The 16,353-nt window shown below is 36.7% G+C and overlaps 3 protein-coding genes across 12 annotated transcripts; all 3 read right to left on the bottom strand.

Annotated features, from left to right (window-relative positions):
• Nucleotides 1-1,241: 1,241 nt before the first annotated feature.
• On the bottom strand, nucleotides 1,242-1,830 carry LOC104725143 (uncharacterized). Its single transcript, XM_010443748.3, has one exon. The coding sequence runs from the start codon at nucleotides 1,658-1,660 to the stop codon at nucleotides 1,358-1,360; it is 303 nt and encodes a 100-aa protein (XP_010442050.1). The 5' UTR covers nucleotides 1,661-1,830; the 3' UTR covers nucleotides 1,242-1,357.
• Nucleotides 1,831-2,569: 739 nt separating this feature from the next.
• Nucleotides 2,570-6,416, bottom strand: LOC147935292 (peptidyl-prolyl cis-trans isomerase CYP59-like). 3 transcript variants are annotated; one of them, XM_087472114.1, is made up of 6 exons: nucleotides 4,288-6,416; nucleotides 4,119-4,208; nucleotides 3,795-3,896; nucleotides 3,588-3,643; nucleotides 3,473-3,513; nucleotides 2,570-3,261 (listed from the first exon to the last, which is right to left on the bottom strand). In XM_087472114.1, the coding sequence occupies exons 1-6, from the start codon at nucleotides 4,338-4,340 to the stop codon at nucleotides 3,244-3,246; spliced, it is 360 nt and encodes a 119-aa protein (XP_087328240.1). In that variant the 5' UTR covers nucleotides 4,341-6,416; the 3' UTR covers nucleotides 2,570-3,243. The 3 variants fall into 3 exon arrangements, with proteins under 3 accessions (XP_087328240.1, XP_087328238.1, XP_087328239.1); XM_087472112.1 differs by having other exon boundaries at nucleotides 3,157-3,357; nucleotides 4,288-6,031; XM_087472113.1 differs by having other exon boundaries at nucleotides 3,157-3,357; nucleotides 4,115-4,208; nucleotides 4,288-4,312.
• A 5,520-nt stretch (nucleotides 6,417-11,936) lies between these two features.
• On the bottom strand, nucleotides 11,937-15,509 carry LOC147935291 (squamosa promoter-binding-like protein 2). Of its 8 annotated transcripts, none has more exons than XM_087472111.1 (6): nucleotides 15,263-15,503; nucleotides 14,529-14,610; nucleotides 13,016-13,705; nucleotides 12,833-12,936; nucleotides 12,483-12,704; nucleotides 11,937-12,396 (listed from the first exon to the last, which is right to left on the bottom strand). In XM_087472111.1, exons 3-6 carry the CDS (start codon nucleotides 13,684-13,686, stop codon nucleotides 12,107-12,109), a joined length of 1,287 nt encoding a protein of 428 aa, XP_087328237.1. In that variant the 5' UTR covers nucleotides 13,687-13,705; nucleotides 14,529-14,610; nucleotides 15,263-15,503; the 3' UTR covers nucleotides 11,937-12,106. The 8 variants fall into 8 exon arrangements, with proteins under 8 accessions (XP_087328237.1, XP_087328235.1, XP_087328232.1 ...); XM_087472109.1 differs by having other exon boundaries at nucleotides 14,369-15,167; nucleotides 15,263-15,431; XM_087472106.1 differs by lacking the exon at nucleotides 14,529-14,610 and adding an exon at nucleotides 15,112-15,167 and having other exon boundaries at nucleotides 12,800-12,936; nucleotides 15,263-15,431.
• Nucleotides 15,510-16,353: the final 844 nt, after the last annotated feature.

Raw genomic sequence — 16,353 nt, 5'->3', positions numbered from 1 at the left:
GGTTTGCCGAGAATCAAACCAAACCGCAATTCTCGATTAATCGAAGTAAATTTCAAATTTTGTGGATTAGTTAAGAACCTTTAACCGAAACCGAATAGACAAAATCTCGGTTCGGTTGGTTTGGTTACTTGGGTTCTAGCAATAACAAAAACTCAAAAACGATATTAGAAAATGTTTTCGAAAGAGTTACTCTTAACATTTTCATATCATTTCTTTTGTCGCTAAATTGTACCATTTTCCTCAGGTCACATTATTACTTTTCTGGTTCATTAATTTGAAATTGTTTAACCGATCTTTTCCCTTAGTCACACTGGCCATCAGCTGGACTCTCGAGGTAGTCAATGTGCAAATAACAATGTATGACAAACAATCCAAATTCTACAAAAGTAAATAGTGGTTATTATAACAGTAATGCTCGAAAGCTACAAGTTTGTACAATCTCCAAGCTAACCAAACTGAACACAATCCATCCAATTAAGCACACCTATGCCAGATTCTTACCATTTTCAAAAGTCGGCCTGAAGGGATTTAAGGAGTGGCATATCGAACTCAAATCACCCTCATATAACAGATGAGCTTTAGAGATAAGTGTGGTTAATGATTTGATATTATACTTCTATGTGGCTGTAGGAAGCCTAAAATAATCTTGAAAGACACCATCTACTGCAATCGTAGCTCTTTAGTTAACTCTGTCTCATTTCATTGCTCTGTTTGTGTGTTATAGATGACTTTATACAAAAACTATATCGTTTTCGCTTTTCCGAATCATCAAATTGTAAAACGGACTAACTGAAGCTGTTTCAACAATGTCTTTTTGAATCAGTTTGCAACCGTAACAACAGCCATATTTAATCCGTTTTCTCTTTTTATCTTTGAAGCTTTTTAGAAACAGAACCAATGTCCAATTTTAAAATCAGAACCAAAACAGACCAGACTGGCCACAAGAACCATCACATGATTCACATCACCACCCTCTTACAACTTTTTGAGGTTCTTGTATAAATGTACTCTCATACCATTTTGCAACAAATTGAGTAACAGATTAAGTAACTAGAGATGAACCCAACACATCAAACAAAGTCCATGTTACTGAATCATCATCCATAACAATACCCTAAACTATTACACAAAAAGAAGCTAACTTTATGAATCTTTGGATTCTAAAGATTTAAGCCACCATAGATGACAATTTGACTATGAACAGTACCAACCCAACACAAAGAAAAAGAAGCAATCATAAAAGCTATGAATCTGTTCTCACCTATGTGTATATATATAATCAACTTACAAGACAGAGGAGTAATCGAGTTCAAGAGAGAAGAATCATTTACAAAGTATACAAATTTTTGTTTGACAATCAATAAGGACGGTTCGGTGGTGGCTGAACCGTAAGCTGAGCCGGTAAAGGTCTACCTGTTCCAGAACCACCACAATTGCTACAAGCCGCACGACCCGAACCAGAACACCTACGACATCCAACGTCACCATCAGACCATCGAGAACAGAAACAAGCGACTCGTCCTGTACCGTTACAAGTCGGGCAACGAGGGAACTGACCACCACCAGCCATAGGCTTTTGGTCCATGACCGATTTGATAAAGACCGCACCGGCTAAAACGCTGATACCTGTGGCTAACTGGGTTATGACGATCGGACTCATTGTGGGTTTCAAGAGAGAGAGAGAGAGGTTTGGTTGCCAATTTTGGGGATAACGCAAAAGCAAGAACCGTGAAGAAATTGAAGAAGAAGAGAGAGATGTCAAAGTAAAGATTTTTTATTTTGTGTGTTCGTTCAGACAAAAGTGTGGTCTTCCCTTATTTTAATTTGATACGGTTCGGTTTATTTTCTGAAGTAAATACAATTTTGAGGATAAGGGAATGGTTGAGAAAGTACACACGTGGGCTAGTGAGGGTTAAGTTGTTGTGTGAGGAGATGAATGAGCCAGCCGTGGGGTGGTGGGATAGTCCAGTTTTGGATTTGGGTTTTTCCATTGGGCCGACGAGGGTAAATATCTTGTACAACAAAAATCTCGGTTCGATTTGGTTTCTATTCCGGTCTTAGTTCAAATGATTATAAGGAAATGACTTGTCTTGCAATGAGAATTGAAACTCATCATATTACACTAATCTTATAGGAATGCAATTTTTTTTTTTTTTTTTTTTTTTTTTTGTGTGTGAGGTTCTTTCTAGTGCAACTAACATTGTACCACACCTTGCAAGGGATACAATACAATTGCAATTAGCTACCTTCATTTTTGTTTTGGTTAATTTTCTTTCTTTCACGTTTTTGTTGTGGGCGCTGCACTCTCCTCCACTAACAAGCCACGCGTAGAATGCAGCCTTACATGTGGCCTATACATGATGGAAGAAGAAACAATTCTCTTAACCACACGTCTTTATCCTTACTACCATTATTGGGTTTTCACATTGGGTATTTGGTATGGCCTATTCATGAAGGTTCTCAGCTATTGCCGCATCGTTCTGAAATATTTAAAAAATTTATTTTAAAAGTTAAATTAATCTTCTGTTAAAAATGTGATTAAACTAATTACGACAGATGTGCTGTCGTCTTTTCTTTAGCCAAGACATACGGCGTACCTTTTTTTTTATTATCCCTTTGAAATAATTTCATCGTTATATCCAAAAAGATTAGGTGACCAAAACTTTCGTTAATTGATAGGTCCGGTTGATGTGTTACTGTGTGTGTTATTCAAGTTACATAGTTTGAAACTTGTTGAATGTAATACCGCCAAGCCCATGTGTTTCATGTCCATTGTCTCTCTCTCTCTTCTCCTCTCTTTATGACTTTGATGATCATCGTCTCTGTATCTTCGACTCTCCTCACGCCTATCTCTATCTCTCATCTCTTCACGGCGTCTTCTTCTTCATCTTCCCTACTGTCTCTTTCTTCTCTCTCTGTGTGTTTCCTCTCCTTTTCTCTTACCTCTTCCTGGCCATGCTGTCTTCTACCATCCATCAACTTCATTTCTGTGGCGTCTTTTGCCTTCCGCATTACCATGAGCACTTTTCTTATGAATCTTCTCCCTCTCATCCCTCTCATGACTATTATGCTCTCTCTTGGGCATTTCAGGTACATCACCCTCAAATACCATATCATAGCCTTCACCTCCTCCGTGCTGTTTGTTTTGATCTTTTACGAATGTACTTTGAAGACTGATTACCACCCACACAGTCCTTAGCAACATGATCCGTCGAGCCGCATTTAAAACATCCATTCCTTAATTTATGTTTGCCAAGTATCCTACAGGAATGAAGAAAAAAAACTACCTTTACCCTTTTGGGAGTCTTTCTGCAGTCTTTCTGCCGGAACTGTGACCAAAGTTTGGACACACTCTGACTGAAATCCACATGTATTCGTCTACCATCGATCAGAGCATTGTCCATCCGAAAATCAACAAGTTGGTTGTTTCACAACTTCTTCTATACAAATTTGTCAGCCAGTTGACGTTTACCTTAAAATACGCCTGTTCGCATGCCTCCTTGTTTTCAAACTCTAGAACAGAGACAAAACTTTCAGTTAGCACAAAAATTATACAGAAGAATCAAGAATTTCGGAACATAACTCACCTATAAAAGAATAGCACACACTGTCACCTGTCTTGAAATCCCGGATTACATCAGCCCTGCCATTTTTAAGACATGAATATCAATACAATATCAGCAAATAAGTTCACATGAGGACATATTGATGAACAGCACACGGATAATTATACTGGAATATATATACATAAGACCATAAACGTTTAGTAATTCAATGAAAATGATTGAGCTAGCCTGGGAAGCATTGAGATTTTTCTCCACCAGTGGCCATTGCAACAGTGCCGGTCTTTTGAATGTTTTAAATAAAGATGAATCTCATCGCCAAAAAAAACGAGCCTGCTCACGATAAAGAAATCTATAAATCCAACATAGCAAGCACAAGATGGTTAAGAAAAGTCCAAAACATTCACTGGAGAAACACACAAACAAGGAGGGTGGGAAAGCAACACAGAAGGCAAAACTGATTAAATGATTCTCAAAAGGCAAAACTGAATGATCAAAATATACAAAGTCCACAGATATTTATGAAAAAAGGTAAAGTAAGAGCATCTTACTTACTTGTAGATTGATTCCCCACCAGCCCCTGTGCCAGTTGGATCACCCGTCTGTGCTGTGAAATCCTTTTGCACCCCATTGTAGTATTTGATCCTAAAACCAAATAAAGAAAGTTAAAACCCTGTGGAGACATAGTGAGTACCATAAGTAGAAATGCAAAAGAGACACTTACTTGCAAAGGTCAATTACTATATCCCCAAGGCTCGTCATAATAAGAACTGACATGTTTACTTCTTGCAGAACCCTGAAACCAAAAAAATTGAGCAGAAGTAGGCTACTTAAACTAAACTGAAATCTTATAATACCAAATAGACTCTACCTTGGGAAAATTCAGCTTTTACAAAGAGAAAGAAAACATAAAAACAGAAAAAATTATGTTGAATTGCTCTATTCCAAGTTTTACAACATTCAATCCTGGTTGCAACAAAATATCTCTGAATCAATCTCAATGAAAAAATACAATCTCTCACGTTGTTATCTCTTGTTGGTGCGGGATTTAGCACCCACGACATACCGATCTAAACCGAAGGTAAACCGAGTTACTCTGCACATCAACTAAACCGAAGAGCCCCGTCTTTTGGAACAGCTAAACGGGCCTATAAGCAAGAAGCCCAACGAAGTCACTCAACCGCCTCAATGAGCCCGACTACCTAGATCGCCCGGCGGCCATATAAATAAGGGACATCCCCTTACCCAAAAGGTCTACGTTTGTTCTCTCTACCACCAAAACTAAAAAAAAAACCAGAAGATCAAGTTCAACTATCCGAACCGTCACTTGCAAGGCAAATTCCCGGCAGCTCCCGATGAATCGGAAGAAGAGTAGCCTATCTACGAATTTCTCCGAACAGTAGCTTTCCGTGGAACCCAATTTCGTTTCAATCCGAGCTCTCTTCTGAGAGGTATCACAGTTTCTCTGCAACATACTCTATCCTTCAAATAAAGATCCGTTTGTTTTCGACCAGCCAGCCTCGGGATCGATTTCCCGGATGAGTACAACGAATCAGATCATGCATAACCAATCTATGGATTGACCTGAAAATAAGCTCTCCATAGAACTCAATTTCGTTTCAATCGCAGTTTTCTTCAGAGAGATATCGCCTTCTCACTGCAACATATTCTATCTGTCGAAATTAATATAGATCTGTCGGATCCCCACCAGTCAACCTCGGGGACGATTTACCAGCCGACTCCGCCGAAATAGGTTATGCATAACCTACCTATGGATTCACCAGAAAATAAGCTTTCCATAGAATCTGGTTTCATGTCGATCTGACTTGTCTACAGAGAGATATGACTGTTTCTCTGCAGCATACACAATCTGTTAAAACGCAGATCTGTCTTTAACGCACCAGTCAGCTTCGGGATCAATTTCCCGACAAAGTACTATGACCCAGATTACACATAACCTATCCACGGGTAGCCCTTAGAGTCAAATTTCCGGAGAAGGCGATCTCAATTCAATCCGAATTATCTACCAAAAGTTATCACCGTGGATAACCTATATTAATTTTAATCCGATCTCAATTCATAACACATCCTGTTCGTTCGAAACTTGGAGAGCAGTTTGCCACCGATCTAGATGGAACCTAGAGTCGGTATACACATCATTCTGAAGCTCAGAGGTTTATCTTCCCAGGAAAACTGATCTCAGCTCAATAGGCAGTGTATATCGGAAGATATCACCATATTTCCGAACTGACACATCCTGTTCGGAACCCTAGCTATCAGCTCGCCGTCTCGACTTTAAGAGAAGGTCGCCACCGATCTAGAAGGAACCAAGAATCGATATACATATAAACTTGAAGCTCCGAGACTTAGCTTTCTAACAAGATCGACCACGCCTCAATCGGTGCTCTGAATCTCAACTTACGACCAATTTGCTTGAGCAGATGCGGCCTGTCCGCAATTGTCAGATCGTCTCACATTGTGAGGGCAAGCATCTTTACTTAAAAAAAAATGCCGAGCCATGCCTCGCATAAATAAATAAAAAAATGCCGAGCCATGCCTTGCATAAAAAAAAAAAAAAAAATTACTATGTATACACAAATGTCTATCAAGTTCGTCTTGAGACAACTTTTTCAGCTCGTCTTCGGAAAACTTTTCAGTTCTTCCTTTGGATAGCTTCTTAGTTTGTCCTTCGGGCAACTTGAGTCTCAGTTCGTCCTTTAGACAACTTTTCAGTTCGTCGTTGGACAACTTCTCAGTTCGTCTTTGGACAACTTTTTAGTTCGTCCTTCAGAAAACTTCTTAGTTCATCCTTCAGACAACTTTTCAGTTCGTCTTTGGACAACTTCTTAGTTCGTTCTTCGGGCAACTTGAGTCTCAGTTCGTCTTTTGGACAACTTCTCAGTTCGTCCTTCAGACAACGTCTCAAATCGTCTTCGGACAACTCCTCAGTGTTAGGTCATTCTCACACACCTCACTTTCAGCTCGTCTTCAGATACCTTAGATTCAGTTCGTCTTCAGATAGCTTCAGTTTCAGTTCATCCTCAGACAACTTCAGATTCAGTTTGTGTTCAGACAACTTCAGTTTCAGTTCATCCTCAGACAACTTCAGATTCAGTTTGTGTTCAGACAACTTCAGTTTCAGTTCATTCTCAAACAACTTCAGATTCAGTTTGTGTTCAGACAGCTTCAGTTTCAGTTCGTCCTCAGACAACCTCATATTCAGTTTGTGTTCAGACAACTCCAGTTTCATTTCGATTGCAGACAGCTTCGACTTCAGTTTAACTTCAAATAGCTTCAGTTTTTGTTCTAACTAAATCTTTATGATTCTTTGTGAATCTTTCGACATCCTGGCCAGATGCTCGACTTGCGTCAAACCACAAAAGGGGAATAAGCCAAGCCCAATATCTCGCTCCCTTCAAACTTTTAAAAGGGGAATAAGCCGAGCCCAATATCTCGCTCCCCTCAAACTTTTAAAAGGGGAATAAGCCGAGCCCAGTATCTCGCTCCTCTCAAACTTTTAATGAGGAATAAGCCAAACCCAGAGTTTTTATTTCGCACCTCAAACTCTCTGACGAGAGATAAGCCGAACCCAGATAATTCTTTTTTGAATTGTTTTGCAAGTTCCAGTTCGGACGGATATGTAATCCTAACCCAGAGTTTTAAATTTCGCCGTCCGACTTACAAACTGGAACAAAGGAGGTAAGTCGAAGTCTCGTACTTTGCCCTCCGCCAAAGCGCATGTACGCTTGGGTTAAATTACCCAATAAGGATTACTCGATGTAAGCCAGGAGACGTCCCGCCTCGTGTAAAATTTCGAATAGAGTTAAAAATTTATTTTTTTTCAAACACAACCTGTCCAAATGTGACAACTTTTTCAGTTCGTCTTCAGACAACTTTTTCCAGTTCGTCTTCAGACAAACTTTTCAGTTCGTCTACAGACAACTTCTCAGTTCTTTTTCGGAAAACTTTTCAGTTCTTCCTTCAGACAACTTCTCAGTTCGTCTTCGGCAAACTTTTCAGTTCGTCTACAGACAACTTCTCAGTTCGTCTTTGGAAAATTTTTCAGTTCTTCCTTTCGACAACTTCTCAGTTCGTCTTCGGAAAACTTCTCAGTTCGTCCTTCAGACAACTTTATAGTTCATCTTCGCACTCGAGATTTAGTTTGGACGGAAACATAAGCCAAACCAAAATTTCATTTTCACACTCCATCTCCAGACTAGATAAAAGGGGGTAAGCCGAGCCTAGTATCTCGCTCCCCGCAAAAGCACACATTGCTTGGGACAATACCACCCACCTACGGAGTCCAGAGTTATCTCCAAATTATTACTAAATGTAGGATTACTTGATGTAAGCCGAGAGACGTCTCGCAGCTTGTAAAGTTCCGAATATAATAATTATCGGGAATCCAAACTGAAATCATTGCACGAAAGTGTAGTATCTTCAACAATGGCATCTTGAGGTCATCCAGTTTCAATTATCATCCCGATCTGAATCATCAGTCATTTCAGAGATCGCAACCTTAGTGGCCTGCGAAGATTGAGCATCCTCTTCCGACCTCCAAGATTCCAGTCTGGAATTGCGAGCTAGCTGGTCAGCAATGAAGAGAGCAACCAACTTACAAAAAGTCATTATGATCTACGGCACGTCTCAACTTGGATTAGCAACTGCAACGGTGAGTGATGTGAGCATGGGATCGGACACGCGTCAAGGAGCGCTTGAGCCGGACCCGAACACCTCTCGGACACTCATATCACCCGCGGTACAACTCGGACTAAAAGCTCATCCAGGACTGCAAGACACAAGATCAACCACTTCGTCCAAGCATTCATCCAAGAAAACCGAGAGATCGACTCAGACAAGGCAACCATCGGCGAGACCGTCCGTACGGCCTTCGTCCTTATCCAAAGACGAGGGAGCCAAAGACGTTAGAATCATGACTCGTACTCTTTTTCCTTATTTCGGATTTTTCCCATGAGGTTTACTGGAGAGGGTTTTAACGAGGCGACGAGTCCTGACGCACAACGTCGCATTTTGAAGCCAATGACATGGTTCTTTTCTAGATCCTTCCCGAGCGATTACGTAAACGATCGCGACCCGCGCTCACATCAGTTCGCGTGCTCGGAATTCAGTTTTCCTAAAGTTTAGATCGGATATTTTTCCTATAGTTCGGAAACTCTAATGGATAATCGAATTTACCGAACTGGGGGGGACTAATTGTTGGTGCGGGATTTAGCACCCACGACATACCGATCTAAACCGAAGGTAAACCGAGTTACTCTGCACATCAACTAAACCGAGGAGCCCCGTCTTTTGGGACAGCTAAACGGGCCTATAAGCAAGAAGCCGAACGAAGTCACTCAACCGCCTCAATGAGCCCGACTACCTAGATCGCCCGACGGCCGACCTAACAAGGAAGAAGAAACTTTCCTAATCTTGGTTTGATCCATTAAGAAAGTAGCTATATTCTATAATCTAGAGAAACATATAAATAAGGGACATCCCATTTCTTGTAAAGTATCCAACAATTATTACAAACTCAAACTGAAAAATCTATATCCATTGGTAAGATACCATTTGAAAATGTATATTTACATTTTCTCAATAACAATTTAATACATATCAAATTACGTTTTAAATATATTCAAATTGCATTTTAAACAATTACTTTTTATCTTCATATACTTTCTCATATGCTACTGTTTATCTAAATATTTTGGTAAGCGATCAATACCTAGGAGTAGGACTAACATAAATTAGATATTTGTAGTTTTGGATGCTACAAAATTTTCGTTCTCCCTTCATATGTAAACTAAGGCCCTGATTGGAAGCATGATAAAATGCGTATTTCAAGATTTAAAAGCAAAACAGTATTTAATGTTACCAATCATATTATCTTTTCAATAGTTTGAGTTTTTCCAAAAAGTGAAAAAATAACTCATTTGTGTTTTTTGAACTATGGTAATACTCAATGGACTGTCTTTTTTTATCATATTACCAAATACCCAACGGATTGTTTCAAAAAATACACCAAGTACAACAACGTTTTTTTATATGTTTTTATTTATTTTATTTATGGTTAACAAAAAGAATAATAATCAATATATTATATTTTAACAAATGTTTCTATGTTAAACCTACGAAGCAAGGAAGCGTGAGAGATGATGCGTTTTTCGCTCTAGAACCGGAAGCGGAAGCATCGGGAATCGCTCGGATTCATTTTGAAATCGCAATTTTCAAAATATGATGTTTGGAAACACGACGGAATCGCACGTTTCAGAGTTGAAACGTGGTGGTGTGAGATCGGAGAAGATAAAAAAAAACTCAGAAGTTGATTTGGGCTTTTAATTCTGGCCCAACTTAATTTATTTTACAAACGTAAAAAATAAAACCTAATAATTAGTAAATAAACAAAGGAGATGAAAAGTTGAGAAAGTGAGAAGTCGTTTTCTACTACAATTGTGCTTTAATTGTTGTCCTTCGTTTTTTTTTTCTTTTTTTTTCTTTCTCTTTTCTATCGACTGTGTTTGTTGTTAGTGTGATATTTAGAAGCTAATAAAACTTGTTTTACAAAAATATAACAACATCTAAGTATGTCTCAACATTTGATTAATATGATTATGTTTTCATAACTAATATGTTTTGTGTTTGGTATTTTGTTTATAGAGCAACTTTGGTAGATGATACTCATTGGTAAATAACATTTTATGGAGTGGAAAAAATACTAAAATATCCCTATGTGATTTTGTATTTACAAAATGGAACACTTATCACTTACCAGATTTGGTGTTATAAACTCATATGATTCTACAAAAATAACATGATATATTGATACAATACATGTGATGGTTGTGTAAAATTATTAAAATTTATGTGTTAAAATTCATGTGTTTATGTGATATAACATAATATATGGACAAAATATATGTGTTGGTGTGTAGAATTGTTAAAACTCATGTGATTCTGTGAAATAACATGATAAATGGACAAAATATGTAGGTTGGTTGTGTAGAATTGTTAAAGCTCATGTGATTATGTGAAATAGGATGATATATGGACAAAAAAATTATGTCATTATGTTTCATAACATGCAATTTTTATATGTGTTTTGAATATTAGATCTAATTTTAGATGCTACGTCAGTGAGTTGCAGAGAAATCCGACAAGAGGAGGAGACAGAGAATGGACCAGGATGAGAGAATGATAGATTTGCAGAGAGAAAAAAAATTGGTTGTATAAAATCTGATGAAAGGGATATAAGGGAAAAAAGAAAAAAAAAAGAAATTAAAACTGAGGGTGGTAGCAATAGAAAAATTATAAAGAATTGAAGAGATTATTGATATGGTGGTGGTGGTGGTTGGCCGCTGGCGTGAGGGAGGTGGATATGGAGGAGAGAAGATGGACGTGATTTTATAAAAACGTGAGAAAGAAAGATAAAGGAAAAGAAAAAGAGGAGAGAAAAATAGAAAAATGGAAGAAGAAGAACTATGTAATTTTAATAGGCATGACCGACAAAGAGGTATGGGTCATAGTTAGTTTATCATTTCTTTTCAAAACCATAGTTATCTAGTATATATACTCTTATATATATATATGTATATATGCTTTCAACACATACCGGCTTTCTATTTTTTTTAAAAATTTTGCTTCTCCGCTTCCAAACATTTCCGCTTCCACGTACCCGCTCGCGATTCCATGTAGCTTACTGTTAAAAATGTTTTCAATTTAAATTGTTAAAATTATTTATAAATCATTTACTTTTAAAATGTATCTTTTCACTATTTTATTATTTTAATGAACAAAATGTACAAAATTAATTCAAAATAAATTTTGGGGTTTTAAGTTCATAAATAATAAATGAAAATACTATCTTACTAACAATCTAAAAAAAACTTTCATTTATAAGTATATTAATAGAATATATCTGTTTTTAATATTTATTTATAATATATAATTATACTAGTTATTAATAAAATAATATGAAATCCGCACCGCAACTAGTTTTTTACCAATCAAATATTATTTTGTACTGTTTAATTTGCATTAACTGCACTTTTCCCGCAAATACGTTTGTCCTGCTACAATACCGCACTATCAAATTGTTTGTCACGCACCTAAGTTAAGTTATGATCAAATAATTGAACCAAAAAAAAAATCTTTTAACACTTGTCAACTCTGGAACTACGAAACTAAAAACGCTAATCAAACCTCAAATATAATACTTGTAGTTGTAAGAGGACTACGAACAATAATACATCTAATTCTAGGCATATGATCTCAGCAAGTAAAATTTTGCTATAATCCTTGTATCCTATATAACTAACATGTTATATCATGCGTTTAATCAATTTAGTAGTAGTTGCTACATCATCAAGATTAAAACAATTGTCAAAGCTCTCTAACCCATGCAAAATACTTGAACAAAACAGAAGAAGAGAGGATTTGGTGTCTTACAAGTTTCACAGCTCCAATCTTAACTTAACACTGGCTTTGCCTAATCCTTAACATAAAATATCTTATTAGGATTTGAAGGCATTCATACATATTTAGTTATAGAACTGGTTCAAGCTGAAGTAGTTCTCATTAAAGTGGCCTATCCCATTTCTATGCTGAGTGGTTGGGCCATCAACTGCCGGTGGATCCGGCTGCCAATAGCTGGACACTGAATTGAGTTGAGTCACAGACCGGTGAGCCACGGATTGGAGGTTGCTTGTAGGATGGTGATCAAGGGAAAAACGTCTCGGTTGGTCCCATGATGTTGTTGAATTTGACAGAAGAGAGAGAGCACCATCAAGATCTTGAGAAGCACCCATGTGTGAAGAGATTGTGACCTTTTCTGAAGACCAACATAACACAAAAGAATCATCAAGATTACAAATACAAGATGAACCATGTATTCGAAACTCTCAAGAGATCACAAACCTTTACTGAGTAACTCAGCTCTTGCGGTTTTGGTTTTGTGGTCCAACAATCCAAATCCACAGTGCTGGGTGAATGGCTTATTGGAAGTTTCGGTCTTTGTAGGTTGCTGCATTAACCCTCTTGATGGTACGGGCTTCGAACTTGGCCATAGAAAATTTTCCTCACTTCTTGGATGGATAAGTGCAAATCTGTTCCATACAAAATCCACTTGTGCTTTCCCATCTGCATACACATAATGACAAAACCATCTCCAACTCGCCAAAAAGAAAATAACTAATGCTATATAACTAAACTATAGCCAATTTCAGAGTTCATACAAGGAGAAGCTAATAAGTGGTTGTTGTATATACCATATGTCCTCCCAGGATTTGGCTTGCGACGTCTTGCATTGTGATCTGAAAGACGCCGGCGACAGCTACGTTTCTTCTCATCAAACTCAGAGAGACAGTGGAACCTTTATACACCAAAAAAATCATAAACGCTTTGCTACTGATTAAACCACTTCTTCTCTAGAGATATACTATAGCTTTTACCTGCTACATTGTTGGCAGAACCGACGCTCAACGCCACTCACGACAACTTTAGGGAACTTGGAATGGTTTTCACAAATCCGGTGTTTACGGTGATAGTCTTTAGCTGATGAGAGATCAATATTACAACCTTCAACTTGACAGTGAGGGGTTTGTAACCTCTGAGAAATGGGTTTTGCTTTCTTCACCGGAGAAACAGAAGATGACGCGAGGCTCACTGGAAGTCCTAAACCTTTCGCATTTTCCACTTCCCAAAAGTCTTCAAAGTATGTTCGCTTACCAAGCTTTAAACCGAGAACCGGATCACCAGAGCCAAAGGATAGTTCAAGACTTGGAGAAGTATTGATTCCCTTGGCAAACTCTTCACTGCTGCCTAATTCTCCTGGAAGACTTTCACCAGCTTCTGATGTAAAATTGTATGTTCTCACTTCAGCTGATGAAGAGCTAATGGAAGCTGACTTTGAGCTTTTGGAGAAAGCATGAGCTATGTCAGAACCTGAACTACCTCCATAAGCTACCGCAGCAAAGCTTGAAGAGTACAGAGAGGTGCAATCAAACCCATCAAGTTCCCACTCCATTGGTTTAATCTTTCTAGGAGTTTCAGCTGATGAAGCACCAAAAGATATTAAATTTTCCCATTCCCATTGCAACGGTGGCTTTGCATTACACTCCATCAGACACTGACCACCAAATCTGAAAGAATCCAAAAAGTTTATAAGAAACTAACCAGAAAATGCAGGAAAAATATAACAGAGAACCAAAATGAATTCTTTTTAGAGCCTACTTATATATGAAAGAGAATATGACAATTCTAGAACAGAATACTTGAGTCTATTTCTTCACTCTGCTAGAAACTAAAAGGTGATATAACTCAAGTCCAACTTAAACCAAAACAATTGAAGAAAAAATGAAACCAACAGAACATATTTCTTAAGTAAAGAGCTAAAACTGTGATAAGTCTTGCAGAGCAAATCATTTTGGCATGAATAGATAAGTAAGGTTACAGATTGAGATGTCTCAGTGAAAGTCTCATGGGTTCTCTATCACAAAACCTTCTGGTTGTTCATGCCAAATATCTATACTCTTTCATCCTTTTCTTGAGAAATAAATGAGAGATTTGCTTTCTGATTAATAACCATATGATTTTAAGGAGAATCACCACACACAAAAAAAAGAAAAGAAAAATCTCTAACAAGCTCCTAAGTCTTCCACTATTTTATACTATAGAACCATACTTAGTCTAAAAGCAAATCAAAACAAACTTTAAACGTAGGAGAACTTCCTCATTTATCTTCTCTGTTTATTTACAGAGATAAAAGGACACAGAATCAACATATCAGACACCATAAAACATACCTCAAAAGACTTATGGAATCCCAAGAAGAAGCAGAGAAATGTTCTGTTATTTTCTTTTTTAAGTTTTGAGTACCACCAACACAATTATCATCCACATTTATAACAACAGCAAACAAGACAAGATAGCATCATTTTATCATCACAACCTTATTTTGCTCACCAATAATTCACATTCATTGGATTGTGGGGGCAAAAACCCTTCAAGATGTAGGACCCCTCTTTCACCATTTCATTATCAAAAGCTGTTTACAGATGCGGAATTTAACTACTCACTGTCAAAATCATCCCTTTAATATATATTACATTCCGTAACATTTTTGGTATACTATATACTTCAAACTTACCAAAAGGTATCTACTTTTTCACCAACACATCTAACCAAATCAGTAATTTACAAAAACCTAAGAGATCATGAACCAAACCCAGTAAAGTTTATTTTCTTTTTTTGGCTATATAACCTTATTTACACAATTTATTTTGGGAATGAGATCCATAGGACTAATGGGAAAGAGCAACATTTGTTTTTAAACCTTGTAGAGAATAAAAAGTTGGATTTTTTGCAAAACAAAAAAAAAAGGGATATTAGGGTTTTAGATTTCATCAATAGATATCACTTTTTTACTTTCCATGAATGATTGTGATGCTATTTTGTAGGTAGTGAAAATAAAAATGGAAATGGAGATAGGGAGAAAAATAATAAAGTAGCAAAATCTCAGCCGCAAATGATACAATGGATGTCTCACCATTTATGGTAATATTATCATTTCTTTCACAGCCTTTTTTTTTTCATCTTCTCAAGCTAAGTAAATACCAAAAATATCTACTTTAGGGTCTATAAGATTTGCAAGAAACCAAAAGCATAATTCAAATTATACAAAAATAAAAGATGGGTACCTGACAATTAGAGAAGGATCTCGTCGTCAATAGAGTAAAGCTTCCATTTGTTGCCTTAACATGAGAGAGAGAGAAGAACTAGAGAGATAGAGAAAATGAAAAGAGAAGAGAGAGAGAAGAGAGAGAAGAGACAGAGAGGGAGCATGTGGTGTGAGCAAAGCTAAGTACCAAGTTGGAAGATGTGGAGGGGTCAAACTACTTTCATCAGCTTCAACTTTTTATTTTTTGGACGATTCATTTCACTATCGAGGAAAAAAGCAAAATATTTATTATTTATAAGAAAACTTTATAGTATAACACAATAACCAAAGAAATAGAAAAATAAGCAAAATGTCATATGGGAGGGTTAAAAAATTGACGTGTGATTTTCACAGATCAAAGAGCGTCAAAATCAAGACAGCCCATGCTTATTGTTGTTATATTAATATTGTTTTTTTTTTCTGATTCAATTGACACTCTTTAGTTCAGGAGTTAAAGTTTTTTTAATTGATTTACATCATAAGTTGTTATTTTTAAACTATTTTATCACAGAAAATAAAAGTTGGTTGGAGTTATCATTGTGCTGGAGGACAACCGTTCAGCAGGTATGGCTCAATTATATTATAAGAAAATTAGATCCAATGGGAAATATAAACTTTGTTTATTAAGAGTGTGGTCATATGTTTTATTTGGTCCATGATCTTCTATATATTATATAATATACACAACTATGACATTCTTTTACATATATTTTTTCTTCCAATACATATTTTTTTTCTCTTAATTTCTTAAAATATTATTTCCCTTTAATTTCTTAAAATTTTGATTCATTTTTGAGAATCTACTGTTATAAACGATATTTGCTTGTCAATTTCCATTTTGGGAAGCAAATAAAAATGTTGAAAGATAAAAATTATCTTTTACATAAAGAAAAACGTTGACTAAGAATGTCTTGATACATGGCAAAAAACCATACATGGGCATATTTGTTGTCATCATAGAACATCTTTGAATTTTACAAAAGTGCATTGATTCTCTTGAAGTTTAACGTTTTTAGAAACACGTATCATTAACCAGTCAACTCGCGTCGATAATATTGAAAAAATAAAGTG

This window comes from Camelina sativa, chromosome 11 (assembly GCF_030686135.1).
Source record: "Camelina sativa cultivar CO46 ecotype springtype chromosome 11, ASM3068613v1".
NCBI classification, from domain to species: domain Eukaryota; kingdom Viridiplantae; phylum Streptophyta; class Magnoliopsida; order Brassicales; family Brassicaceae; genus Camelina; species Camelina sativa.
The sequence above is the reverse complement of the archived record's forward strand: the minus strand, read 5'-3'. Positions and strand labels throughout refer to the sequence as shown.

Coding starts and splice junctions, on each gene's coding strand:
- LOC104725143 (XM_010443748.3), bottom strand. CDS start 1,660: ATGAGTCCGATCGTCATAACCCAGTTAGCCACAGGTATCAGCGTTTTA.
- LOC147935292 (XM_087472112.1), bottom strand. CDS start 4,340: ATGTCAGTTCTTATTATGACGAGCCTTGGGGATATAGTAATTGACCTT. Junction 3,644..3,794: donor AAAATCTCAATGCTTCCCAG/GCTAGCTCAATC, acceptor TAAAAATGGCAG/GGCTGATGTAATCCGGGATT. Junction 3,358..3,472: donor GCGAACAGGCGTATTTTAAG/GTAAACGTCAAC, acceptor TGTGGATTTCAG/TCAGAGTGTGTCCAAACTTT.
- LOC147935291 (XM_087472103.1), bottom strand. CDS start 13,686: ATGGAGTGTAATGCAAAGCCACCGTTGCAATGGGAATGGGAAAATTTA. Junction 12,937..13,015: donor TTCTGCCAACAATGTAGCAG/GTAAAAGCTATA, acceptor TGGTGTATAAAG/GTTCCACTGTCTCTCTGAGT. Junction 12,705..12,799: donor CCACTTATTAGCTTCTCCTT/GTATGAACTCTG, acceptor ATGTGTATGCAG/ATGGGAAAGCACAAGTGGAT.